Source organism: Chiloscyllium plagiosum, unplaced genomic scaffold (assembly GCF_037043375.1).
Source record: "Chiloscyllium plagiosum isolate Xiang-an unplaced genomic scaffold, Cpla_swu_hap1 HiC_scaffold_4, whole genome shotgun sequence".
In the NCBI taxonomy this organism is placed as follows: Eukaryota; Metazoa; Chordata; class Chondrichthyes; order Orectolobiformes; family Hemiscylliidae; genus Chiloscyllium; species Chiloscyllium plagiosum.
Genome location: NW_028270142.1, coordinates 38146357 through 38173674, shown reverse-complemented (window position 1 = coordinate 38173674; position 27318 = coordinate 38146357). Strand labels below are relative to the sequence as shown.

General features: G+C 39.7%; 1 protein-coding gene across 1 annotated transcript in view; it reads right to left on the bottom strand.

The window, feature by feature from the left end:
* Nucleotides 1–27318, bottom strand: part of avl9 (AVL9 cell migration associated) — a 95724-nt gene that overhangs the window by 17477 nt on the left and 50929 nt on the right. Inside the window, exons 11-14 of the mRNA XM_043688809.2 lie at nt 27019–27153; nt 21169–21388; nt 17888–18005; nt 10317–10370 (exon numbers count right to left, since the gene is read on the bottom strand). Coding sequence (XP_043544744.2) covers nt 10317–10370; nt 17888–18005; nt 21169–21388; nt 27019–27153 — 527 coding nt within the window. The remainder of the gene's footprint in view (nt 1–10316; nt 10371–17887; nt 18006–21168; nt 21389–27018; nt 27154–27318) is intronic.

Sequence of the window (27318 nt, the reverse complement as noted above, 5' to 3'; positions counted from 1 at the left end):
TTTTATCATCAGCAGCAAATGTGGCTACAATACAGTAAGTTCCATTAATAAAGCTAATAATATTGACTGTAAACAGTTGAGGTCCCTGTCCTGATTCCTGCAGCATGCCATTAGTTATAGCTTGCCAACCTGAAAAACTATTGCAAATTTATTTATCATTGGTTAGCCAATTCTATAACCATGCTATTACATCAGTTTCAACACTGGTAACTTCTTATAGCATCTTTTGGAAACCCAAATAGGGTGTATTGTTGGAATTCAGTTGAGACTAGTGTTTTTTCTTAAAAGAAAAATCACCTGAAATCCCAGTTATTTACTAAAAGGAGAAACCCATCAGATTTCATGTTTAAAATATGAGAAATTTTACTCTACATAAATCAAACAAGGTAAACACTAACTTAGTTAATCACCTATACTTTAAAATTTAAAATCAACTTTACATTAGCATGAATTAATAGGTAAAATGCAATTCATTACAAATCAGAAAGTATATATTAAATGGCAGATCTTACGAACTGGCTGAACACTCTACTCAGCTTACAGGCCACTGACCTGAAGATGGAGGGCGGGAATAAATTGTGGGTGTAGGAGTTGCTCCTTTTTTGAGGTAGTTTAGGTGTTGGAGGTGATTTCCTCAAATTCCAGGAGCAGCAATTACTGTTTTATATGCAATTGCATTGTTTTGGAACTTTGGGCGAAAAAAGACCAAAGCAACGGCACTTTTGAAAAAAGGAGGACAGACAAAAGACAATGACCACATGGTCAGTAAGGGAGACAAAGAAAAGAAACCTACAATGGTAACTGGCATAGCAGTGAATCTGCAGTTACTGCCTTTATAGTTTCAGCTCATGTATCCCTGGACATTGGAGTGTCTCTCAGAAAAATTAACAAACAGTGAAATTCACAGCTGACCTTGAAGGAACCTGTGTGGGAGAGCTCACAGCACAGGAACAGATAGGAGCATAGTTTTTAACATGTAATCATGTTGTAAGTTGACAGTAGATGGTAGAGTGGTCCTTTCTTGAATATATGTTTAATTGAAATCTGTCAATTAAATTTTAACAATATAAACCGTAAGTACTAAGTTAGCCCGGAGGACTGTTTTTTAGAGCAAAATGACAGTGCTATTTTCTGGGTCCGTAGATTGTGAAGGAGCAAAGATGGCCTTTAGTAGAGTCATATGGTCTTCCTGTCGGATTTGGGAATTTAGGGAGAGTTTCCATGTTACTGATGATTATGTCTGCAGGAAGTGGCTTTGGTTGCAAATCCTATCACATCAGATGGATTGGTTGAAGTGGCAGTTAGAGACAAGAAGAAATTGATGTGATGTGATGGATGACAGTAATAGGAAGGGAGAAAAGCCACAGATACAGTCAGGTAGATTGGTTAACTTGAGAAAAGGTGGGAAGGGTAGACAGGTAGTGCAGGAGTCTTTTGTGGCTTTCTCCATTTCAAACAAGTATGCTGTTTTGGAAAATGTAGGGGGTGATGGATTCTCAGGGGAATGTAGCATGAACAGCCAAGTTTTTGGTATCGAGACTGGCTCTAATGTAGTGATGGGTACGTTGGGTTCCAACCGATCGATTGTGTTAGACCACTCTCCAGTCGGAGGCACAGACAGACGTTTCTGCGGCAAGCATCGAAAAATCAGAATGGTGTTGCCTCCCTAATGCCAGGATCAAGGGTATCTATGAAAGGGTGCAGAATGTTCTCAAAAGGGGAGAGGGACCAGCAGGAGGTCATTGTACACATTGGAACTAATGACATAGGAAGGGAAAAGGATGAGATTCTGAAAGGAGAATATAGAGAGTTAGGCAGGAATTTAAAAAGGAGGTCCTTGAGGGTAGTAATATCTGAATTACTCCAGGTGCCATGAGCTAGTAAGGGTAGGAAAGCGAGGAAGGACTGATAAATTAAACTGCATTTATTTCAATGCAAGAGGCCGAACAGGGAAGGCAGATGAACTCAGGGCATGGTTTGGAACATGGGACTGGGGTATCATAGCAATTACAGAAATGTGGCTCAGGAATGGACAAGACTGGTAGCTCCATGTCCCAGGATGCAAATGCTACAGGACGGATAGAAAGCGAGGCAAGAGAGGAGGGGGAGTGGCATTTTTGATAAAGGATAGTATGACAGCTGTACTGAGAGAGGATATTCCCGGAAATACATCCAGGGAAGTTATTTGGGTGGAACTGAGAAATAAGAAAGAGATGATCACCTTACTGGGATTGTATTACAGACCCCCTAATAGTCAGCGGGAAATTCAGAAACAAATTTGTAAGGAGATTTCCGTTCTCTTTAAGAATAACAGTGTAGTTACATTAGGGGATTTTAACTTTCCGAATATAGACTGGGACTGCCAGAGAGTTAAGGGTTTAGATGGAGAGGAACTTGTTAAGTGTGTACAAGAAAATTTTCTGATTCAGTATGTGGATGCATCTACTAGAGAAGTTGCCAAACTTGACCTAGTCTTGAGAAATAAGGCAGGACAGGTGACTGAGGTGTCAGTGGGGGAGCACTTTGGGGCCAGCGACCATAATTCTATTAGTTTTAAAAATAGTGATGGAAAAGGATAGACCGGATCTACAAGTTGAAGTTCTAAATTGGAGGAAGGAGGAAGGCAAATTTTGATGGTATTAGGCAAAAACTTTCAAAAGCTGATTGGGGGCGAATGTTCGCAGGTAAAAGGACGGCTGGAAAATGGGAAGCCTTCAGAAATGGGATAATGAGAGTCCAGAGAAAGTACATTCCTGTTAGGGTGAAACGAAGGCTGGTAGGTATAGGGAATGCTGGATGACTAGAGAAATTGAGGTTTTGGTTAAGAAAAAGAAGGAAGCATATGTCAGGTATAGACAGAAGAGATCGGGAGAACTCTTAGAAGAGAATAAAGACAGTAGGAGTATACTTAAGAGGGAAATCAGGAGAGCAAAAAGGGGACATGAGATAAGTTCGGCAAATAGGGCTAAGGAGAATTCAAAGGGATTTTATAAATATAGTAAGGACAAAAGGGTAACTAGGGAGCGAATAGGGTCCCTCAAAGATCAGCAAGGCAGCCTATGTGTGGAGCCCCAGGAGATGGGGCGATATTAACGAGTATTGTGCATCAGTGTTTGCCATGGAGGAGGACATGGAAGATACAGAATGTGGGGAAATAGATGGTGACATCTTAAAATATATACATATTAGAGAGGAGGAGGTGCTGGATGTCTTGAAATGCATAAAAAAGGTTAAATCCCCAGGACCTAATCAGATATATCCTCGAACTCTGTGGGAAGCTAGGGAAGTGATTGTTGGGCCCCTTGCTGAGATAGTTGTATCATCGATAGTCACAGGTGAGGTGCCGGAAGACTGGAGGTTGGCTAATGTGGTGCCACTATTTAAGAAAGGTGGCAAGGACAAGTCAGGGACCTACAGACCAGTGAGCCTGACGTCGGGTGTTGGAGGGAATCCTGACGGACAGGGTTTACATGTATTTGGAAATGCAAGGACTGATTAGGGATAATCGGTGTGGCTTTGTGCGTGGGAAATCATGGCTCAGAAGCTTGATTTGAGTTTTGTGAAGAAGTAACATAGAGGATTGATGAGGGCAGAGCAATAGGTGTGATCTACACAGACTTCAGTAAGGCATTCAACAAGGTTCCTCATGGGAGATTGTTTAGCAAGGTTAGATCTTATGGAATACAGGGAGAACTAGCCAATTGGATACAGGACTGACTTGAAGGTAGAAGACAGAGGGTAGTGGTGGAGGGTTGGTTTTCAGACTGGAGGCCTGTGACCAGTGGTGTGCCACAAGGATCAGTGCTGGGTCCACTGTTTTTTGTCATTTATATAAATGATTTGAATGTGAACGTAGGAGGTATATTTAGTAAGTTTGCAGATGACACCAAAACTGGAGGTGTAGTGGACAGTGAAGAAGGTTACCTCAGATTACAATGGGATCTTGATCAGATGGGCCAATCGGCTGAGCGGTGGCAGATGGAGTTTAATTTAGATAAATGTGTAGTGCTGAAGTTTGGAAAAGCAAATCAGAGCAGGACTTCGACATTTAATGGTAAGGTTCTCGGAAGTGTTGCTGAACAAGGAGACCTTGGAGTGCAGGTCTCCTTGAAAGTAGAGTCACAATAGGGTTTTTAAAAAACTGGCACACAACAGCAGACCCTTTTTAACATGGTCCGGATGACACAGATCCGCTAATGTTTCCATCAAATAACAGAATCAGCAACAGCAACTGTATCTATATTTATGCTCAGTTTCTAGATCTCACCTGTCTTTTTCAGTTTGCCTGCACTGTACCACTGGACTTAACAACTTCAACTGCTGAACTTTCATGGCTTTATTTCCCTTTAGACAGAGTTACCAAGTTTCAGTTTTCCTGCTCAATCTCTTTTTCAGTTTGTGTTTTCATTGAGGGAACCAGAAGCTTTGTAACAATGGATTTTGAGAGAGCATCTGCAGGTTCCCCTTTATCCTCCCGATTTGTTACTACTATCTTAAGGAATACTAATAAATTCATAAAATAATTTATCTCACAAAACAAAATGTTTCTAATTATATGATGATTTTGTAAATGTATACCTACTATCACCCTAGCAATGGATTCCAGTAATGACCCAATGATAGATAATAGATTTCGTTTTCCTATCGTTTTCCGACTGCTGTTTACTTCCTTTGTTGAATAGTGGCATTAGATTTGCCATCTTCCAATCTATTGGGACTACTCCAGAATTTAAGAATATTGGAAAATTGCAATCAACACATCTGATATTTCTTCCTTCAAGACCCTAAGATGAGGTCATCAGGTTGAGGGGATTTGCTAGTCTTTAGTTCCATTAGGTTTCTAGTTTTTTCTTGCTAGTGCTCTTGAGTTCTTTAAGTTTCTCCCTTCCTTTTGCCTCTATATTGGGATAATTTCTGCATTGTTCACTGCGAAGACAACCATAAAATACTTGTTCAAAGTCTGCTACTGCCTGTTTTCCAGTATTAAATATTCAGTCTCATCCTTGAAGAGATCAATTGAGATATTAGCTTTTTATGTACTTGTAAAAGCTTTCACTGTCTTTTTATTAAATTCTTGCTACCTGTTCTTCTCAGTCCAATTTCTTCCTCATAACATTTTAGTCATCCTTTTCTGGATTCTCAAATTTCCCCAATGTTTGGGACTAACAGCAATCTTTGCAACATTACACAACTTGTCATCAACTTGTTCTGGGAACGTGGGTTCACATGGCAAATGGTACAATTTGATTTGAATTTAAAAATTCTGGAATTAAGCATCTACTATGACCATGAAACCATTGTCGGAAAACCCATCCGGCACACTAATATCCTTGAAGGGAAGGAAATCTGCCGTCTTCACCTGGTTTGGCCTTTATGTGACTCCAGCAATGTGACTGACTCTCAACTCTGAAATGGCCTAGCAAGCCACACAGTTGTATCAATAGCCACAAAGTTTCAAAAAAGAAATGAAATCAGAAGGACCACCTGGCTGCAACCCCGGCACCAGGAAAGACAATGACAGAAACAGCTCTGTCAATCTTGCAAAGTCCTCCCTACTAAAATCTGGAAGCTGCTGCCAAACCTGGGAGAGCTGTCTCACAAACTAGTCAATCAATGATGCTGACATACTCATGGAGTCATATCTTACAGACAATGTCCCAGACATGACCATCACTAACCCTGGCTACGTCCTGTCTCATTGGCACAGGACAGACCCAGCAGAGATTGCAGCACAGTGGTATACAGTCAGGAGGGAGTTGCTCAGGAGTACTCAACATTGACTGTGCACCCCTTGAATTCTCATGGTTTCAGGTTAAACATGGGCATGGGCAAGGACAGTGCTCCCCCCCGGGCCTCGGCTGATTAAACAGCAGTCCTCCATGTTGAGCAACTCTTGGATGAAGAACTAAGGGTTGACAAGGCACAGAATGTACTACTGCTGAAAATGTGTTGCTGGAAAAGCGCAGCAGGTCAGGCAGCATCCAAGGAGCAGGAGAATCAACGTTTCGGGCATGAGTCCTTCTTCAGGAATCCTTGACAGAATGTACTACTCTGGGTGGGGTATTTCAATGTCTAGCTGTGGTCAATTCTAGTTGCCTCATTACAGGAAGGACATGGAGGCTTTGGAGAGGGTGTAGAAGAGATTTACCAGGATGCTGCCTTGATTAGACGGCATGACAGAGAGGCTAGAAAAAACTCAGGATATTTTCTCTGGAGCAGCAGAGGCTAAGTGGAGACTTGACATAAGTCTATAAAATTATGAGATGCATAGGGTTGACAGTTAGAATCTTTTTCCCAGATTGATATGTCTAATACCAGGGGGCATGCACTTAAGATGAAGGGGAGAAAGTTCAAAGGGATGTGAGGGGCAAGTTTTATTTTAAACACAGACAGTAGAAGTCTGGGACACGCTTCCAGGGGTGGTGATGGAGGCAGATACATTAGGGTGTTTAAAGAACTTTTAGGTAAGTAAATGAAAATGCAAAGAATGGAGAGAAATGGACCAAGGGCAGGCAGAAGAGATTAGCTTAATTTGGTGTCATGTTCTGCGTGATATTGTAGGCCGAAGGGCCTATTCCTGTGCTGTACAGTGTAGGGTGTGCATAAATCCATTCCCACTTGTGACTTCTTTTCACTCAATCGATTCTACATTTTGATCCACCAAAACAAGATTAATGGGAATCCAATTTCGTTATTCTGTCCAATTTTGCAAGGAGATAGTTTTGATGACTGCCTGACATAAAAGAACCTACCACAAGATGGCACTTTAGGACAACAGATGGTTTGAAAAAATGGCACATAAAAATGGCTTCTCCAATGTTATTTCATGCAACTTATAAACATAATCAGTTCCCTTCAACAAAGATTATTCAGAGGAGAGATGGCCGTGGAGTGGAAATGTCACTGCATGAGTAATCCAGAAGTCCAACATAATACTCTGAGGAAATGGTTTCCAATTCCACCATGGCAGTTGGTAGAATTTAAAGTCAGTTAACAACAAGAACATAAAGCTTGCCTCAGTTATGGTGACTATGGCGACCATATCCTTTGCAGAAAGAAATTTAGGATCCTTATCCTGAATGGCCATGTGTATCCATACCTATGTGTTTGACTCAACTGACTTCTGAAATGACATATCGAGCCATTCAGTTCAAGGGCAATTAAAAACTCGCAAAAATGCAGCAAGCTACATTAAATTTCTAAAGCTGTAGCTTTGTTCATGTGTGTGGCTTATTTTGTAGTCACAGTAAAATTATAGACAGGATAGATATATCTATCTTTGGATATAGGAGCAAAGGAACATGAGTAAGGCCATTCAGCCTATTGAGCTTGCTCTGTCATATAACGTGACCATGGTTGGTTGAACACTTCAATGCATTTTAGCAATATTATCTCCACAATACTTTACACCATTAGATTAGATTAGACTACTTACAGTGTGGAAACCGGCCCTTCGGCGCAACAAGTCCACACTGACCCGCCGAAGCGCAACCCACCCAGGCCCATTCCCCTACGTTTACGCCTTGAACTAACACTACAGGCAATTTAGCATGGCCAATTCACCAATGCACACTTTTGGACTGTGGGAGGAAACCGGAGTACCTGGAGGTAACCCACGCAGACACGGGGAGAATGTGCAAACTCCACACAGTCAGTCGCCTGAGGCGGAACTTGAACCCGGGTCTCTGGCGCTGTGAGGCAGCAGGCTAACCACTGTGCCGCCCCATCAGAAATCTATCAATCTCTAAACATTCTTAATGACCAAACTTCCACAGCTCTCTGAAGGAGAGAATTGTAAAGATTCAATGCTCTGAGTGAAATAACTTCATCGCTGTTCTAAATTACACCCCCTCTTTATTTTTACATTGTGCCCGCTGGTTCTCGACTCCCAAATCAAAAAACCAGGAGAAATATTTACATCAACTCCATCTATCCCTTGAAGCATTTTTGGTCAACTTCTCTTCAGAGGACACAGGACTCCCCCCATCTCAGGAAGTTTGGTGAAATTTTGTTGCACTTGCTCTATAGCAACATCTTGACGTAAGGAGACCAAACTGCACATTGTACTCCGGGTATGGTCTAACCAAGCTCTACCACTCCTGTACTCATTACCTCTTACAATAAAGGTTAAAATTCCATTTGTCTCCCTCATTGCTTTATGCAGCTGCATATTAGTCTTCAGTAACTTATTAATAAAGGTACCTAGGTCTTTTTGTACATCTACACTTTCTAACGTTTTAACATTTAATGTCTGTTCCATCCACCAAAGTGGATAACCTCAAATTTTACCACTTACTATTTATTCCACCTGACATGCTTTTGATTACTCACTAAGTCTGACCAAATCCTCGTTAAGTTGTTCTTCATTTTTTTCACAACACATTCTCGTTCAGACGTGTATTACAGCAAATTTGGTACACACCTCCCAAATCATTCACATATATGCAAACAGCTGGAGCCTCAAATATTGATTCTTGCAGTATACCACTAGTTATAGTTGGTCAACATGAGAATGACTTGCTTATTCCTACTCTTGGTTCTCTGCTTGTTAGCCAATCGTAAATTCATGCCAGTACATTACCCCCTTCCCATCTGTTTTAATAACTTTCTTTTAGGGATCCTATCAAAAGTCTACCAAAAATATACATCTATCGACTCCCTTTTATCAACTTTATTAGTAAAGTCTTGAACAAACTCTCAACAAGTTAGTCAAACACGATTTGCCAATTGTAAGTCCATGAATATTTTATTTTGACTTCATTTAACTTGAATTCCCTTTTGGTAGTGTCCCTTAATGAAATCTAAGTAGCAACTACTTCTTTCTGAATTATACATTTCTTCTATTTTTAAGCTCTTTAAACTTACTCTCTAACAGCAGCTGAGAGTTCTCCTATGCTGCCACCTTTGGATTTTTGGTTAACTGTAGCCCAGCTGCCAAGGAGCCCCAAGTAGAGGTGGATCCCACCAGTCCAGCTATATTTACTCCCGGATGTTGAATAACGTTCTGAGCCTCATCATCTCCTTATTCACCAGCCGAGTAGAAGAGTCACCTGCTGTCTCACTCCAGGAAGGTGGCTAAATGTCTAGAGCCAAATTCCTTTTATCCATTGCCCAAGTAGAGACATATCTCGCAAACCCAGCTGTCTCCATTCCTGGGAAAACTCCCCATTTCCAAATCCTCCTTTCTCCTAAGCTATGTTTCTAGTTACACATATTAGATGGTGTAGCTGTGATAAACCATGAAAGAAGATTCCAAGTTGGAATTCCCTTTTAAATCTTATACGTCAGGGAGACTTACAGAATCGTGGAGTCACAGAATAATAGTTTGGAAATAGATCCTTCAGTCCAACTCATCAGCGCCAACCAGCCATCCCAATCTAATCTATGTCCCATTTGCCAGCATTTGGCCCAAATCCCTCCGAACTTTTCTTATTCATATACCCATCCATATGCCTGCTAAATATTGCGATTGTACCAGCATTCACTATTTGCTCTGGCAGCTCAGGTCCTTTTTAAATCTTTCCCATCTTACCTTAAACCTATGCCTTCTAGTTTTGGACTCAGACTTGCCAGCAGAATTTCCTTCCAAATGATCATGAGCCTTATTACAATATTGCTGTTTAGAAAAGTCCATCAGTCTCATTCTAAAAATAGTTCTCAATACTTTACATTCTATTAGTGTTAAGATAAGCCCAAGTGTAGGTTATCTGAATGAAGCAATTGAATATTTCCTGTGTGCAAGTGTTGCTGATTATTTGGGGGGGATGAAAAGCACTGGAAGAATAAACTTTTAATTCACATAGCAACCTTGGGACAAATGCAAAGAATTTCATGGCCCATCAATTAATTTTACAGTTTCATCACTATTGTAATATGAAGAAAATTTCACTACTGCTTTGTAAAAAGTAATATCCAATGAACAGGAGAAACAAGATAAATGAAAAGATAATATTTCCTGCAACATTAGTTGAGGAGTAAATGATGCCCACTTATGTGTAAAAACTCTGTTTTGCTTCAGATAGTGTCATTGAGTCTTTCATGTGAAAGGTATTTGCAGATTGTATCTTCTGTATCAGTGAAACATTTGAGAATTCAACAATAGTATGTAAAATAAAACGCTATGAATAGTTCTTCTGGCTACCATCTCTGTTTTGGATGAAATCTACCTATGTTAAGAGAGGTTTATGAATAAATAAGGAAAGATTTTCTTTCTTCACAACTGATAACACAAAAAAAGTTTCTTTTTGACAGTCCAAATAAATTATTCAATTTGGAGTTAAATAAAACATAACATTTCAAATTTTCATAATACTTACTGTGACAATCTTAATTTGACATCTGATACGTTGTACTGTCCCTGGAATGGATGCCTGGCAAAGAGAAATGTACGTCAAAAATTCAATTCTGATTCTATTAAAGGTTGTGTCCGAACTGGCAGTAAATAAACATTACCCAACACTAGCACTGAGCTTCAAAGTCAAATTAAAATAGGCTAATTATCTCTTGCTATAATGACAGCATTACTGGAAAGTTAAAACATGCATTATGGAAGTAAAATCAGATTAATATTTACATTATACATACTTGTAAAAGTATTATGACAACTAAACAATTTTGACGCCAAACAAAAATGTACATTTTAATCCATTTGTTACACATTCTGAACAAATGCACTTTATATATGGCTAACAAATTTCACATACATCACAATTTAAAACCATTTGCACATTTCTAAGTTTAACCTATTGTGGGTTTTCAATGATAAAAAGAGTATTTATAGTTTACACTCAGCTGATGCACACACATGCACTTTACAATCAAAATTCAATTTAGTTGAAGAAGTGATCCAATGTCAAAATTACATGCTCGCATTACAATTTAACAAAGCCTGGTAGTTAACTTTTAATCAGAATTAATGGGGACATTCTCCATAGCAACACCACGTCAGAATCCAGTGACCATCTGAACAGCACTCTCCTCTCATGCAGGTATAAATGTTACTTTTCCTGTTAAATTTGTACTCTTGTGACATGTCCTGATTAGTACAAGACAAGAAACTTGTCAAAATTGCCCTTTGCAGCAAAAATCAAAATACCAAGTGTTAACAAGAAATAATTAAGTTAGTTACTGATAATCAAGTGAGTGTAATTTTTTTTCACGGAATGTAAGCATCATTGGGCGGGTCAGCATTTACTGCTTATTCTCAATTGCTCTGGAAAAGATTGTGGTAAGTTGCCTTCTTCAGCTGCTGCAGGCCTTGAACAATAGGATGTAAAACAAGCCTTGGCAAAATTTGAAGACTAGGAGATTTCACTCAATGTTGACTTCAATTTACTCCTCAAATTAATACTAACAATCGCCAGATTACCTGCTAATTTATCCAACTGCTGATATTGAGACATTGGCTGCTGCATTTGTGTAGAGAAATGAATACATTACTTTTGATGAGTAGGAATAACGTAGGCAAATTAATTTCAACCTAATAAGTAAGAGATTACATTTCGGCTAAAGAAAGAGGACATAATATTGGAAAAATGAAATTCAATGGGATAGAGAAACAAAGGAGATCTGGGAGTACAAAAAGACAAATCTCTCAATTAGTTACATAGATTAATAAGGCCATTAAAGAAATCAGGCACTCAAGTTTATTTCAAGAGGGGCATGATTAAAAAGTACAGAAGTTACGATAAACACATATCGAAGCATTTGCTAGATTTGGAGTAATCTGTACAGGTCTGTTCACCATATTATTTAAGTGACATGAAGGCGTTCTAGAGAGTGCAAAACTAATTCATAAGAATGAAACCAGAAATGCAATGTTAATATCAGAGTAATTGAACAGTCTTGGTTTGTTTTCTCTTGAAAGGAGAAGGCTAAGGAATAACTTAATAGAGATCTTGAACATTATGAACACTTTTGATGGAGTAGCTGCTTAGAACATTTTTGTGGCAAGAACACAATAAGAGGTTTTCAAAGCGTTTTCTACTTTTTCTGAACTATAACTGAGGTTATCAGCAATTGATTTAAATAGGTGAGGGTGGGGTAGATGAAACCATTAACTGGGGATTCACGTGCCCTCCTACAGGAACTGATGAGATTGGTAGCTTGCTGAAGATTTGCATGTTAGTTTACTCTTATTTCTGTAAATAAAAATTTATAACAAGTATAAAGATTGGTTCCAGTTTCATCACCCGGCTTTCTGGACTAGAATTTGGTAGCAGAGAGCAGCTACTTACAAATGAAGGTTGGAAGCCAAGAAAATAAATTCTCAGTCAGAGGAATAAAATCCTAATGGTCATTTTTGGAAATGGAAAAGGACCACTGTAAGACATCAAGACATCATTACCTTGGAAAATGTCACAAATCTGAAACGACTCACAGGTATGCCCCAACAAACATAAAAGGTTTGGCTTTGGTATTATCAGTTCCTACAAGAGGTGAGATCAGAAATATTTTGTACCTTAGATGGCCATCAGATGGATAGGTTTTGACTAAAACAGAAAATGCTGAAGAAATTTAACAGGTCTGTCAACATCTGTGAAGAAAGGAATAGATTTAACATTTCAGTCTGTTTCTCTCTCCTCAAATGCTGCCAGATTTGCTGAGGGTTTTGGATCTTCTATTGGAGTTTTTGGTTGTATAAAAATGATGCTTAGGAGGTATGGTCAGAATTTGATAAATTTAAAAACACTCTTATTCCCTTGAGTTTGACGAAATTCAACAAGAGGATTCCTGGATCAGAACTGTCATTGCAGTGTATTAAGATGTTGCATACAGACAAGCAATTGCTTCTAACTTCTTTTCTACTTTTCGACAGGGGAAACCGGTTCAATCTGTTGCTTGCTGCTTTGAAAACATGCCTAAGAAAGCTCTCTTTCCCATCAGCCTTCATGGAATAAATTCTGTAGTGATGCTAACAATAGAAGATTCAACAATTGCCAGATTATGAAATAATCAAGGTACTGGAAACAGGCATCAATATAACAGGAGGATTAATGTCAGGCAGAATGAGGTTAAAGCACCCTTAACAGACTAGGCTGTTAGAAAATACAAAACTGAAACAAAAACAATGGGTGAATGAACCCTGGGAATGTCTAAGGAACACAACAGATGCTTCAGGTGGTTTCTGAAATACCATTATGTGTTGTGACCAAACTGAAGAGGCAGGTTCCCTTAAAAGACACAACAAAGAAAAACTTTTAGGACAAGAACAAAGACAATGTTGTAATTCAGACAAATGACAAATAAATGCCCTATTCCTGCATGACTTTAAGGAGGACAGTTACCATTGGCAAAGATGCATCAGGTTTGGGGGGGATGCAATTGGACAGAAATGGGTGATTGGTTGAGTGGTGAGTTGTGAATTCACTATAATAGTTACTGTTAGAAAAATTAGCTCAATAAAGCGGAGACCACACAAACTAGATCGGGTGAAATTGACAAGCTGTTTATTACAAGCGATATCGCTGGAAGAGAAATTGATTCGGCTGATACAGAACTGACAGTCTGTACAGGTAGATCAAGGGTTCTCTTTCTCGAGCTGAGGATGAAGCCAGGTTTTATAGGAATCTTGTATAAAAAGGTTAATTAAAATGGGGAAAGATACAATGTATTTTGAAATTAAGTAATCCAGTTACAATGATGATAATTGAAAAACAGTTAGCGGAAGAATGACCTGGTTGTCAATACAATGTAACATCCTGACGGTATCAATGAGTTCTTGATGGGATCAGGAGATTCCAGGTCTCTTTGCAGGTAGGTGAAAATGTCTCTTTTGAAACAGTAAAGTGTTTCCATTGTTCCTATCCTGGGAGGGAGGTCCTTGGTGGTGCCTCTCCGTCTGACCTGTTCTTTGTGTGGCTTTGGTATTGCTGTGTTATGAGACTGCCCTCGGGGCTTTGGGACAACTGTGTTGACCTGGTATTGTTAGTGTGTTTTGGGAAGTGTATTCCCTTGTCTGTGAGTGCTGTCTGGTTTCACTTGTCAGCCTGCTTGGTTGCTGCTGAGGCATTCTGGGTGTTTCTGGCCAAATTTGCATTCTTATGTTCTGTGGGCTTACTATGGGTAGGCAGGGTGGCAGACCTTTTCCCACAGTTACTGAATAGATTAGAGTAGATGTTTAATTGTCTATTTTTCCTGGATATCTGTTCGGCTTAAGAGAGTTGGAACCCTCCAAAGTTTCCAAATTTAATGAACTCTTTTGGAGGCTTCCTGAGGCAGGGGAACTACCAATCAGAAAGTTTCATTTCCCAGGTAATTCCCATACTTAGTTGCGTCAGGAATTTCACCTGGCCCTGATACACAACTTCAGTCAATGCTGTTTCAGCAATTCTCTAGCTATTACCTCTATCAATTAATATGTAGCTAAAATTCAAAACTGCTCTCTGTTCTGTGCAATAATCCTCTTGTTCTCTGAAGTACTGAAATTAGCTCAATTTTTTCTGCATGTTTGAATGTTTTCCTGCTGGTGATAGGTTTTCATCAAGACTGAAGTTTCAAAGTAAATTCAAGAGCACTGGGGCATCAGAAAAGCTGATCCAAGATAGCTTCATTCAGGAGAATTAGAACATGATAAAAGAGAGTCATTTGGGATGGGAAGAAAGGCCCTGGCAGGTGAAAGTTTATGATGGTATGGGTAGCATTTTTAAAACACATGGCTATTTTGTCAGAATTAGTTAAATTAATTCTTCAACATTGAACCTGGCAGCATAAAGAAGTAAACTAGGTACTTTTCACCTCAAATGCTCATGCTTTGCTGATGAACAGTTCGCGTTAAATCAAAGACTGGATAGTGGTGATGTGAGTGATCATGGCACTTGCGTCAAAGCTAACACATTCATTGGCCAATTTGGGAAATGGAGATTTTTTTCCATTTGTTCAAGAGATTTTGGTGTTACTCCCTAGGCCAGCATTTATTGTCCATCCCTAATTGCCCAAAGGGCAGTTAAGAGTTTCATGTGAAGTATAAGCAACCCGCAGTCCACCGTGGGTTGCTGATTTATAAACTTGATGTGCAATTACAATCTTACATGGACACAATCCAGTAGAATAATTCCTCACTTATTGCTGTAATTGAATTTCTGATAAGTTGAACTCTAAGCAGTTTCGTTTTTCCCATTAAAACCAATGTGAGCATTCATTCCCTTTATCACTGATGCACAATGAGAGCGGTATACATCATTTACAAAAAAAAACAGCAAACCCACCAAGGATCCTTTGACAGCAGCTTCCAAACTCAGGACCTCCAACATCAAAGGCAGTCAATACATAAGATCACCACTATCGTAAGTTCCCTTCTAAAACATATATCCTTACTTTGAATGCCATCGCTGTTCTTTCACTGTCACTGGATCAAAATTATGGAATTCCCTCTCTAACACCACTGTGAATTTCTTAGACGCCATGTAGTTCAAGTGGCTGCTCATCATCATCTTCTCCAAAGTATTCCTAATCATGTTAAAACTTTATACACTACTAGTTTAAATATTAAACATTCCTAAATTCCTTTCACTTGCAAATTAAATAACTTTTAAAATAAGATAAATTTTAAAACATAAAATAAACACCCTAACCCATTCTACTTGGCTCCTGCTCACCATCTGTCTTGCTCGCTTGTTCCCTCTCCCAAACTCAGAAGAGGCTCAGCAAAAGCAAGGGCATACAATATACCGCTCAAGAAGCTGGGTGCCACCCAGGAAAAAGAAGCCCACTTAATTGACACTACATCCACAAACATTCACTCCCTCCAACACTGACATTAGTAGCAGCAGAGTGCACCATCCACAAGACACTCTTCAGAAATTCACCAGCGCTCCTTAAACAGCACTATCAAAATCCATGACCACCACCATCCAGAATACTGGTTCCCAACCCTTTCAATATGCATTTATTATCATTACACCTTACTAGAGAGGTTTGGAACACAGTGCATACAATGAGCTAAAGAAAGATCAAAAGCATTAATGTCTGAAATCCATCACCAAAAATACACCATCTTTCAATGCAAGCACAGACACATTTTTAATATCTGCGCAACTCACCTATTTCTAAACATTTAGCAAAACACAAAGTAAATTTCAATTTACTGGGTTAGTGAGCAACCTGGACATGCTAGTGTTGCCAAGCATTTTGATCCAGGGCACCTTGCATCTTGCAATACCTCTTCTATATCAGCTGATGTTGTCAATTTGCCATTAAAATCAGAGATGAAATTTTGTCGATGTCTATTGCATTTACATTTTTTTTCACATGCCTAAGATTTCAGCAATGGTATGGGGCTTCTTCTACAAGCTCAGCCACCAGTTAAGAGCTTTAAAATATCCATGCACACTCCATGAGTTATTGTGCTTGCTAGATAATTTGTTCTCTCCAAGCTCTTGAAGGATTGAACATGTTTCTTCACAAGAGATAGACATTTCAACCGTAAAGAGTGCCTTAACGTAATTGGTACCATCACAATGTTTGTGAACTTGTATCTACAGGTAAGACATTCAGGTAAAGGGTAAGTAGCATCTCCTGTTGATGAAATTCTAAAGGCCAGAGAACTCTCAATATACTCTCTCTGAACAGTTCTTGTACTTTTTCCTTTTGAATCAGATGCTTCATCAAATGAATTAGCAGAGAAATCACCTCATTTGACAAAATAATCGATTGGTTCTTAAAATCTAAGACCTAGAGAAGGAGAAAAACTAGAATTCACTTTAAAATCCGTGATGTGGAAACATTACCAGGCAGGCAGGCTAGTTCAACAGCTGTTTCAAGTGCACGTCTCTTTACGCTAGAAATACGCAATCATTGCGCATACTCAAACCGAATGTCGGTCATGCTCATGTGCAAGCAAGCTGTATAACTGAGCGGATTGTCCTTTCACTGCAGGCGCATAGTGCAGAACCTCTGTACATGTCCAGCATCTGAAGTCTACACACGTACAGTTTTAGAGGCTTGTGTATGCACAGTTGATAGAGGTGCCTGGTGTCAGCTGATATGGCCTTCAGTAATGGAAGCTGAATTTCCAGAGGAAATCAGAATCATGGACACTGCCTCGACAGTCAGGTAAAGCCTCCTGAAAATTTCACAGCAGATTTCTCACCTTGTCACAGCCTACTGGCACACCAATTGCAAACCACTGATCTAGGAGGACAAGGGCAGCAGATACATGGGAACATCAATAACTGCAAGTTGCTCTTCAAGACAATCACCACCTGACCTGGAAGTATATCGTTTCTTCTACACTGCCTCTGGGTCAAAATCCTGAAACTGCCTCTCTAATAGTATTGTGGGTATATCTGCTCAAAATAGACAACAGAAATTCAAGAACCCAGCTCACAACCACTTTCTCCATGGCAATTAGGAATGGGCAATACATGCTGGCCAGTGAGTGAGGAAGTTAGAGAAGATGAGAGATGGAGGTTCTGGGATTGAAACAGTGAACAGGAAGATTGGGGAGTAGGAGAGCATGCCCTCCAAATTGCAGCTGATTGGGTCACATGACTCCATGTCAATCCTGGTGCAAAAGGTATGAGTGCAGAAATCCCAACATTAAATGCACATATCAGCCTCATTATAACCAGGATGCTAAACTAGAACAATGTTGAATGGAACAACTCAAAACAGGGATTTTCTGCAGTAAGTGGATATCAGAATTAAGCAAAACAAAAGCTGACACATGAGCGTAACAAGAAAGGAATAGGAATTAAGTTTTCCAATATCACCTGGCTATAAATACTAACTTTTCATTATATTAAGAATACAAACAACACACAAATGTTTTGAGATCTGTAAATTATAAGAAAAACCTGTAAAGAAAGTCTCCAAATTATATCTACTGTTCATAACACCCAACAGTAACTGGATAAGGAAAAACACATTATAAATGACACTATCCTACCCAGGATTGATTTCAGTGACAGCAGGATGTTTGTTGCTATTCCATACTCTGAAATGGTGTGTGTTCTTCCATGCAGCGACAAACAAAACGCCATAGTCTGCTAACATTTTGTCATTATCTGAAGGAGAGTAAAAAAACATATTGATATATTGCCTGGCTAGAATAGTTAACAAAAGATTTAGACAATCCTCCATTCAGTCAGTAACAACATAATATTGGAAGTTACTTTCATGTCAATTCAAATTTTTGAAATAACGCAGCTTCCGTATACCAAAAGACCAACCTGAATGTTATTCAAAATCTACTTCAGTAAGTTCATGCTTGAAACAACAGTGACTTTTGTAATTAGAGGGTGCCGTTATTCTGCAAGTTTACCTCTGAGATATACTATACAATGTGCAATGTGATGGGGAAATTTCTAAATTTATCCAAGAAAACTATGGAAGTTGTACAATTAGTGAAAGCAACTGCTTTGCATCATTCCTGTGATATACTCAAAAAAACTTGCCAAGCATGTTAATTAATTTTAGACAAGTATAAGAATCAAATTATGTTTTTGCATAGAACAATGAATTTTGAGCACAGAATTTAGTATCTGTGTCAACTTTCATATGGTGCACTCTGAAACAAATCCAAGTTCCTCATGACATGACTACCATCACAATCCTGCGTATTTCTCTGCTTCAAGTATTTACACAAATTTTCCATGATGTGGATGTGCCAGTGTCGGACTGGGGTGTTCAAAATTATAACTCACACAACACCAGGCTGTCATCCAATAAGTTTATTTGGAAGTTCGGTTTATTCTGAAGCACTAGCTTTCAGAGAGCTGCTCCTTCATCAGGTAACTGTAGAGCAGGATCGTAAGACACAGAATTTATAGCAAAAGATCAGTGTCAGACAACTGATACGATATATTGAACAAACCTAGATTGCTGTACTTCTAAATACACCTGATGGACTATAACCTGGTGACTATTAACTCCACAAGTTTTCCTTAAAGGAAGCAATGGTAACTTTCAATCCATGTAGCTTTCTGTGCTCCTACACTCTGAGGAAACGTTTCTCCCGATTTCTCTTTCTTGAGCTTGTGCTAACTCTCCAACCAGAAGTAATAGTTTTTTCCGTTCACTCCATCAAAGCCTTTGCTAATTTGAAAAAAAGGTCTGCTCATTCTAAACCTCCTAACAGCCTTTTTGCCAAATGGAAACAGTGTCAGGTCAAACATTCTCTGGTATCTTCCAGATGACACTCCACTGTAAGTCAATTCTTAAAACGTCATTGTGTTCATAGAGTCATACAGACGTACAACATGGAAACAGACCCTTCGGTCCAACCCGTCCATGCCAACCAGATATCCCAACCCAATCTAGTCCCACCTGCTAGCACCTGGCCCAGATCCCTCCAAACCCTTCCTATTCATATACCCATCCAAATTCCTCTTAAATGTTGCAATTGTACCGGCCTCCACCACATCCTCTGGCAGCTCACTCCATACACGTACCACCCTCTGCATGAAAAAGTTGTCCCTTACATCTCTTTTATATCTTTCCCCACTCACCCTAAACCTATGCCCTCTAGTTCTGGACTCCCTGACCCCAGGGAAAAGACTTTGTCTATTTATCCTATTCATGCCCCTCATAATTTTGTAAACTTCTATAAGGTCACTCCTCAGCCTCTGACGCTCCAGGAAAAACAGCCCCAGCCTGTTCAGTTTCTCCCTATAGCTCAAATCTGCCAACCCTGGCAACATCCTTGTAAATCTTTTCTGAACTCTTTCAAGTTTCACAACATCTTTCCGATAGGAAGATCAGAATTGCACGCAATATTCCAACAGTGGCCTAACCAATATCCTGTACAGCCGCAACATGACCTCCCAACTCCTGTACTCAATACTCTGACCAATAAAGGAAAGCATACCAAATGCCTTCTTCACTATCCTACCTACCTGCGACTCCACTTTCAAGGAGCTATGAATCTGCACTCCAAGGTCTCTTTGTTCAGCAACACTTCCTCAGACCTTACCATTAAGTGTATAAGTCCTGCTAAGATTTGCTTTCTCAAAATGCAGCACCTGAATTAAACTCCATCTGACACTTCTCAGCCCATTGGCCCATCTGGTCCAGATCCTGTTGTAATCTGATGTAACCCTCTTCACTGTCCACTACACCTCCAATTTTGGTGTCATCTGAAAACTTACTAACTGTACCTCTTATGCTCGCATCCAAATCATTTATGTAAATGACAAAAAGTAGAGGACCCAGCACTGATCCTTGTGGCACTCCACTGGTCACAGGCCTCCAGTCTGAAAAACAACCCTCCACCACCACCCTCTGTCTTCTACCTTTGAGCCAGTTCTGTATCCAAATGGCTAGTTCTCCCTGTATTCCATGAGATCTAACCTTGCTAATCAGTCTTGCATGGGGAACCTTGTCGAACACCTTACTGAAGTCCATGTAGATCACATTTACTGCTCTGCCCTCATCAATCCTCTTTGTTACTTCTTCAAAAATGCTGTTGGCATTTTTGTAGTTTTACCTACTGGCACTGGCCATTTAGGCAATTAGATATTTTAAGGTGTCATGTTCATCAATACCTATGAATGTCCTTCCATTATGTGTATAATCCTTTCCTTCTTTCTTGCCTAAATTAACTTCACATTTCTCCAAATTGAATAGTATCTGCTTACATCATAATGGCAATTACATTTCTTCTCATATTTTATTAAAATTCTTACTTTTATGTAAAGGAAAAGTACTGTGAATGCTGGAAATCTGAAATAAACACAGAGTTATGGAGAAACTTAGGAGGTATGGTGGTATATGTGGAGAAAGGAAGAAAGTTTTAAGTCCAGTATGAAAGGCTGAAGAGTCATACCGGACCCGAAATGTTAGCTCTGTTTCTCTCTCCACAGATGCAATCAGACCTGCTGAGGTTTCTCAGCATTTCTTTGTGTTTGTTCCTGCTTTTATGTTATCATAAAATTTCTCTTCCATTTACAGATAGTTCAAGAAGTTGACACAAAATTAATTTATGTACAAATGAAAAAAACGTTCTCAACCTACAAAATCCAACAAAGAATAAACCCAATTGCAAATAGGATAAGTTGTGTGTTCTTCAAGGGCCAGACTGATAAGGTTCAAGACTGATGAGTTTTGACATCCATAACTTAAGAACAATCAAACATTGCTTGTAGATAAATAGAAGTGCAATATGTTATGATATTATTTTACCGTGCACTTAGAACTGTGATTTTACCACATTCAAACATTACTTCTCACCTGGTTGCAAAGTAGTGGCAAGAAGGGAATGGATATAGAGTGAAAACTGTGCCCTGATCCATTCATCTCCTCCTTCCCAGCCAGTCCCATCGAGAAAGATATCATCCCTATTTTCAGTTACGTGTTTCACCAAAAAATCTGCGAACCGTAGGTCTGCTGTGGTGAGGTTCAACAACTTCCGTAGCTCTGGATCATGTGTCTGAATCACAGCTTCCTCAATCTATAAAAACACACAATTTATAACAGCTGCCATATTTCTCATTTCCAGCATGGAAATTTATAAAATATTCTTTTAAAGAATGATTGAAGGTAATGTTTGCTTACCATCATGTTTACAAAACATTTGTTGCAACCAATATTATCCTTGTCAATATTTTAAAACTTAGATTTTCATTAAGCTTATTTGTTAAAAATATTAGTAGATACTGTGAGGCTTACATATGGCACTCTAAAACTTAATACGTTTTTCAGTTGGTTTTTCCTATCTAACATAGAATTGCCCATATATATTCCTGTAGATATTGATTCAGATCGGTAGCTTTAGTGTATGATCCTGGGGACTCTGCAGTTAGACTGCCACAGTGCCAGGTTACAATTAAAATGGGAATTGAGGTGGGCATCAAGATTAAAAGTGGGTAAAAAGTGCAGCAAGCAATAAAGGATGAAAAGGCTTCATTCATGAAAAAAAATGTTCTACTCTCATGTCATGGTAAATGACATCAACTCTCAAAGGCACCTTAAAATTATTAAAGCAAAAAGCAAACAATCTGCAACTGATAAAAATCTAGAAGAATATACTAGAACCATAAACATGTCAGTTAACAGGTAAGAAGCCATAACTGGAACTGGGTGATAACACAACTGAGTAATTTATAAATAATGCCAGAACACGGACTGGGGGAGAGAAAGATCCAGAAATGAGAAGCCATGGAAACACTGATAAGAGATACATGTAGACAGATGATTAAATGTTTGAACATACATACTTTCATTCATTTATTGGCACAGATAAGGACGACTTTCTTCCACTCTCGGCTAAGTCCGCAGATGGACGTACACATGGATGCAGTCTCCGCAGGCTCTGTTATGCCTGGGGCAGGTGATGGTTTTGGAAAGGGATGCAGGGGCATTGGTGTGTCAGCACTCTCCTTACACTGTTTCCACCTGGCTTCCGTACATTTTCAACACTAAGTCTAAAGAAGCTTGATGTCTTCCTGGGTGTTCTTCCTCAACAGTCGTGGGCCAGTGATTCCCAGCTGTCAATGGGAATGCTGATCTTCACCAGTGAGGCTTTATGTGTATCCCTGAAGCACTTCTCTCCCATCTGGGGCTTGCCTGCCATTTCAGAACTGCGAGTAGAGTGCCTGCTTGGGGAGTCTTGTGTCGGTCACGCAGACATGCCCAGCCCTTCACAGCCGGTTAATGGTGGTCGGTGCCTCGATGTTGGGGACATTGGCCTGGTCCAGGATGCTGGCATTGGTGCAGCTTTCTTCCCAGCGGATTCACAAAATCTTGCACAGGCAGTCCATATCTCAGTCATGTAGGAGGGTGGGAATCATCACAGCTCTGTATACCATGAACTTGATGTCAGATCTGATGTTGTTGTCCTTGAATGCCTTTTATCTCAGGCAGCCCAAGGCCAACATTCTCTAAGATCTCCCTGTGGACCTTGATGATCAGGCAAAGCCAGGACAGTTTGGTGGAGCATCTTTGTTTCAGATGTTCACAGTGAGACCCATGCTCTCATATGCCTCAGTTCAAGTGCTAATAATAGTCTGGAGTTTGTCCTCTGAGATTGAACACATACATGTGTCATGCACATATTGCAACCAATGACACTGGTGGGGGTGACTTTGGTTTTGGTTCAAAGACGTTGGTTCTGTAGGTTAGTTCCACTCTGATGGTGAGGCGAAGGATTGCAGCAAGGTAGATCAAGAACACTGTTGGGGAAACGATGCAGCCTGGCTTGACACAGGTCCAAACAGGGAATGGATCGATGGTGAAACCATTTATCACTACCATGACTGCCATGTCACCATGGAGCAGGCAAAGAATGGTGATAAATTTCGTGGTGCAGCCAAAGTGGCGAAGGATGCTTGATAATGCTTCCCAGTTGATTGTTTCAACAGATATACAATAGGTCCATGTATACTGTTGCCCTAATTCCCTTTTTTTACGTTAATGGCAGTCTGTTAATAGGACCTGTATTCTCATTAAGCATCACAGATTTTTGTTTAAAGTCATTTCTGATTGGTCTGAAATAGGGCCATGTATCCTGAGTGATAGTATTTCCGATTGGCCTCTCCCACTCCCGACGCTCCCTAACTCTTGTTATTATCTAATTTAAATATGGAACTCAAAGATTGTGAAAGTGTGGATCCCAATGATACGGAAGTCCTGAACTGGGGTATCATAATCATTTCATTAAAAATGAATATAATAGTACATAAATCTAGAAATTAGTTTGTTTCCTCTATGCCTCTGTCTGCCACCAATCCTCACTGTAATCATGGCTGTTGCACCCTAACTCCCCTGTAGCTATTAACTTCTAGACTCACATTTTGAAAATCCAACAGTTTTGAGCTAATCAGCTTTCTCCTTTTGATTTTCAAGTTAAATGTGCCACAGAGTTCTTTTTATAAAGTGACTGAACTGAAGATTTAAGTTGAGGTTGTTCTTCCTGCTTCTCACCGATCCTCTCTGAATCCCTCACTTACAGTTTCAGGAGAGGGAAGCAGAGAGCTAAAGCAACTACAAAACTTCAACAGTGGCAGTGTGGGCACTTATGCACTATCAGAGTTCTCACTTTCAGAATCCTGGAGCTCAACTTTGAACAGAACCTGAATCTAATCCTTGAATGAGAATGTAGGATCAGGAGAGGGAACTGTGAGTGAGAGGACCAGTAAGGGAATGGCAGAAGCTAAAGATTGAAAGATCAACAGCAAGGCAGTGAATTAGGGAATGGCAGAGGCAGCAAGTCAAAGGATCAGCAGTGGGAGGATGGATTGGAAAGCAGGAGAGACCACAAGTCGTAAGGTCCATGCAGCAACCAGGATGGTCACAGAGTGGGACTGGTGGCAACCAGAAGTTATGGAGAAGAGGACTGTTGATGAACATGATTAGCAACAAGTGGAGGTGAGAAAAAGGTACCACATTTCAAAATCTACTTTATTAGAAAGTTATTTCATTTACTAGTGTAGGAATTTGGGAAATAAAATGCACTAATTTGTAGGACATAATGTTTTAATGTTTTTTTCTGATGAGAAAGGCCCTAAAGAACCTAACTATAACTTTTACATTAGCGTTTGCGGAATAATCTGATTTGCTTAGAGTCATCTCTTACAGTCATGATTTTCAGGAATACAACTACAACGTTAATGAGGACATCCTGCACACGGTTGGGAGCACATTTAGGCAGAGGTGGGACTGAGAAAATAAAAGGACATATACAAGTCACTGATGTGAGATTAACGAAAGAGCACATGGATAGACTCATGAAAAGGAAATTGTGAAAAACAGGCATAGGGTCTCATGGCCCACAAAGTCATTCTCAGGTCAATGCAAACATCCAAGGACTGTTGAAAACGGCATTGAGTCACAGAGTTGTACAGCGTGGAAACAGCCCCTTCAGTCCAACTCTCCACGCTGACCAGATATCCTAAACTGATCTAGTCTCATTTGCTAGGATATGGCCCATATCCCTCTAAACCCTTCCTATTCATGCACCCATCTAGTCACCTTTTTCATATTGTAGTTGTATCCACCACCACCTCCTCTGGCAGCTCATTCCATACAAGCACAACCCTCTACGTGAAAAAGTTGCCCCTCAGGTCCCTTTTAGGTCTTTCCCCTCTCACCTTAAACCTTTTGCCTCTTATTTTTGGATTCTCCTATCGTGGGGAAAAGACCTTGGCTATCCATGCCTCTCATGATGTTATAATCCTCTACAAGGTCAGTCCTCAGCTCTGAAGCTCCAGGGAAAATAGCCCCAGCCTATTTAGCCTGTCCCTATAGCTCAAAACCTCCAAACCTGGCAACGTCCTTGTATATCTTTTCTGAACCCTTTCAAGATTAAGAATATCTTTCCTATAGCAAGGAGACCATAACTGAATGCAGTATTCTAGAATTGACCTCACCAATGTCCTGTACAGTCATAACATGACATCCCAACTCCTATTTTCAATGCACTGACCAATGAAGCCAAACATCATCTTCACCACCCTGTCTACCCAAGATTCCACTTCCAAAGAACTATAGACCTGCACTCCTAAGTCGAGGGTAATTCTATTCTGATATTCCAATGGAAATTTTACCTGACAACTAACAGATCTATTTCAACTGGCTGACCACCTCAGGAGTACTTTTGGGACCTAGCTATATATGCAAATTAGTTGATGCACTCGCCTACCTAACAAAAGTTACTAATTTTCAAAAGCAATTCATTTTGAAGACTTGGAAAGTTCTACATAATTACGTGTTTCCTATCATGACAAAAAGGCCCAGACAAGGGATATGGGGAGTGATGATCAGCCACGAGTAGACTAAATGGCAGAGTAGAAAAGAGGAATATATGGTCTCTTCTTCCTATTTCTTACATTCTTATTAACAAGGCCTTGAAAAAGAAAACTGACAGCCTCTCACCTGGTTGCACATTTCACAAAGTAACAGCATTTCCATACGTTTTTTTCTAGATAGCAGTAAAACATATACAATAGCGCCTCGACATACGAATGACCCCGTTCACGAACAAATTGGTTTATGGACAGGATTGTACATAAAATTTTGCTTCAACGTACGTACGAAATTCAAGGTACGAACGAAGGTACGAACGCAAAAAGCCCGTGTGCGACCACATGGTTTCATTATTCTGCTTTGCTACACGCTTGTTGAACGCAAAAGCTCTCAGGCCCCGTGTGATCTCATTCAGTTCGTCTTTGGCGCATGCGCTGTGAACAGCCGTCCAAGCATTCTTACGCTATCCAAACAATGGGAAAAATTGATTCGGTTCACGAAGCGGGTCCTGGAACTGATTAAGTTCGTAAGTCGAGGCACTACTGTATATGGATGTAAAGAGCGAATGAATGAGGAAGAATATTTATTTACAATTTGTGGATGCTTGGTACAAACTGACCTTAAAAAAAGTTCTCAATTTCTATATTTCATATTGACAAAAATATTAAAAATCTATCACTGCATCTTGGCATTGGATTGAAACTAACCATTTACTGTACCAGGAACAAGGATCAATCTGTGAATAGGTTCTTTAATTTTAAATACTTAAAAGCTAGAACTTAATTGAAATTGCTGATCATTGACCAGTGAAACTAATTAGCTGACTAGTGTAGCATTTCATCACTTGCATTTTATCAAGCCATAAAGTAGTATTTGCAAATCCTCTACCTGTGGGGGACAAGGGCTCAGACATCCTGCAGGCAACAAAAACAAAATGGGAAATCACTCCTTTGCACCACAAAGGATCATGTGTCAGTGGGAATTGAAAAAAGGTCCTGAAGCCGACTTCACAAGTACATGGATCCACAGGAAGCGAATCAGTGGATAACGAAGAGCAAGTAGATATTAGGTGCTGGATTCATATCATAAGCATTAACTAATATAAAGGCAGAACCACATGAAAACATATGATTGATTTTATCTAAACCTGAAGGATCTTCCAATTTACAGACGGCCACTGGCCTATCAAAGTTTACTATATTCACTACAGACTTTTACTGAACTGTTCTACAATTAAGGTAATAGTCTACAATTTATGGAATGTTCATTGTTGTGCTGTTAGCCAGAAAGTCAATTTAAAGCCACAAACCAAATTACATTCCAGAATTCTGCACTTACATCAATAACTGCATCACTCAAGTGCTTCTGCTGGCGAAAAAGGATATTTGTTGCCCCAGCAACAAACCCACGGACAGTGACATCAGACAGAAGATGATGCTGCTGCAAAGCCATGTATGGTAAACAAAGATAACCCTGTAAGAAAACATAAATCATGTCAGTCATTGAATATTCTTTAGAAATTAGAATAACAATAGCAATGGAAAGCAAATAAAAGGACTCTAACATAAGAAAGAGTGAATCAGATACAGAGATGTTCGACCATTAAGGGAATTAAGAGGTAAAGGAGGGTCAGAGAGA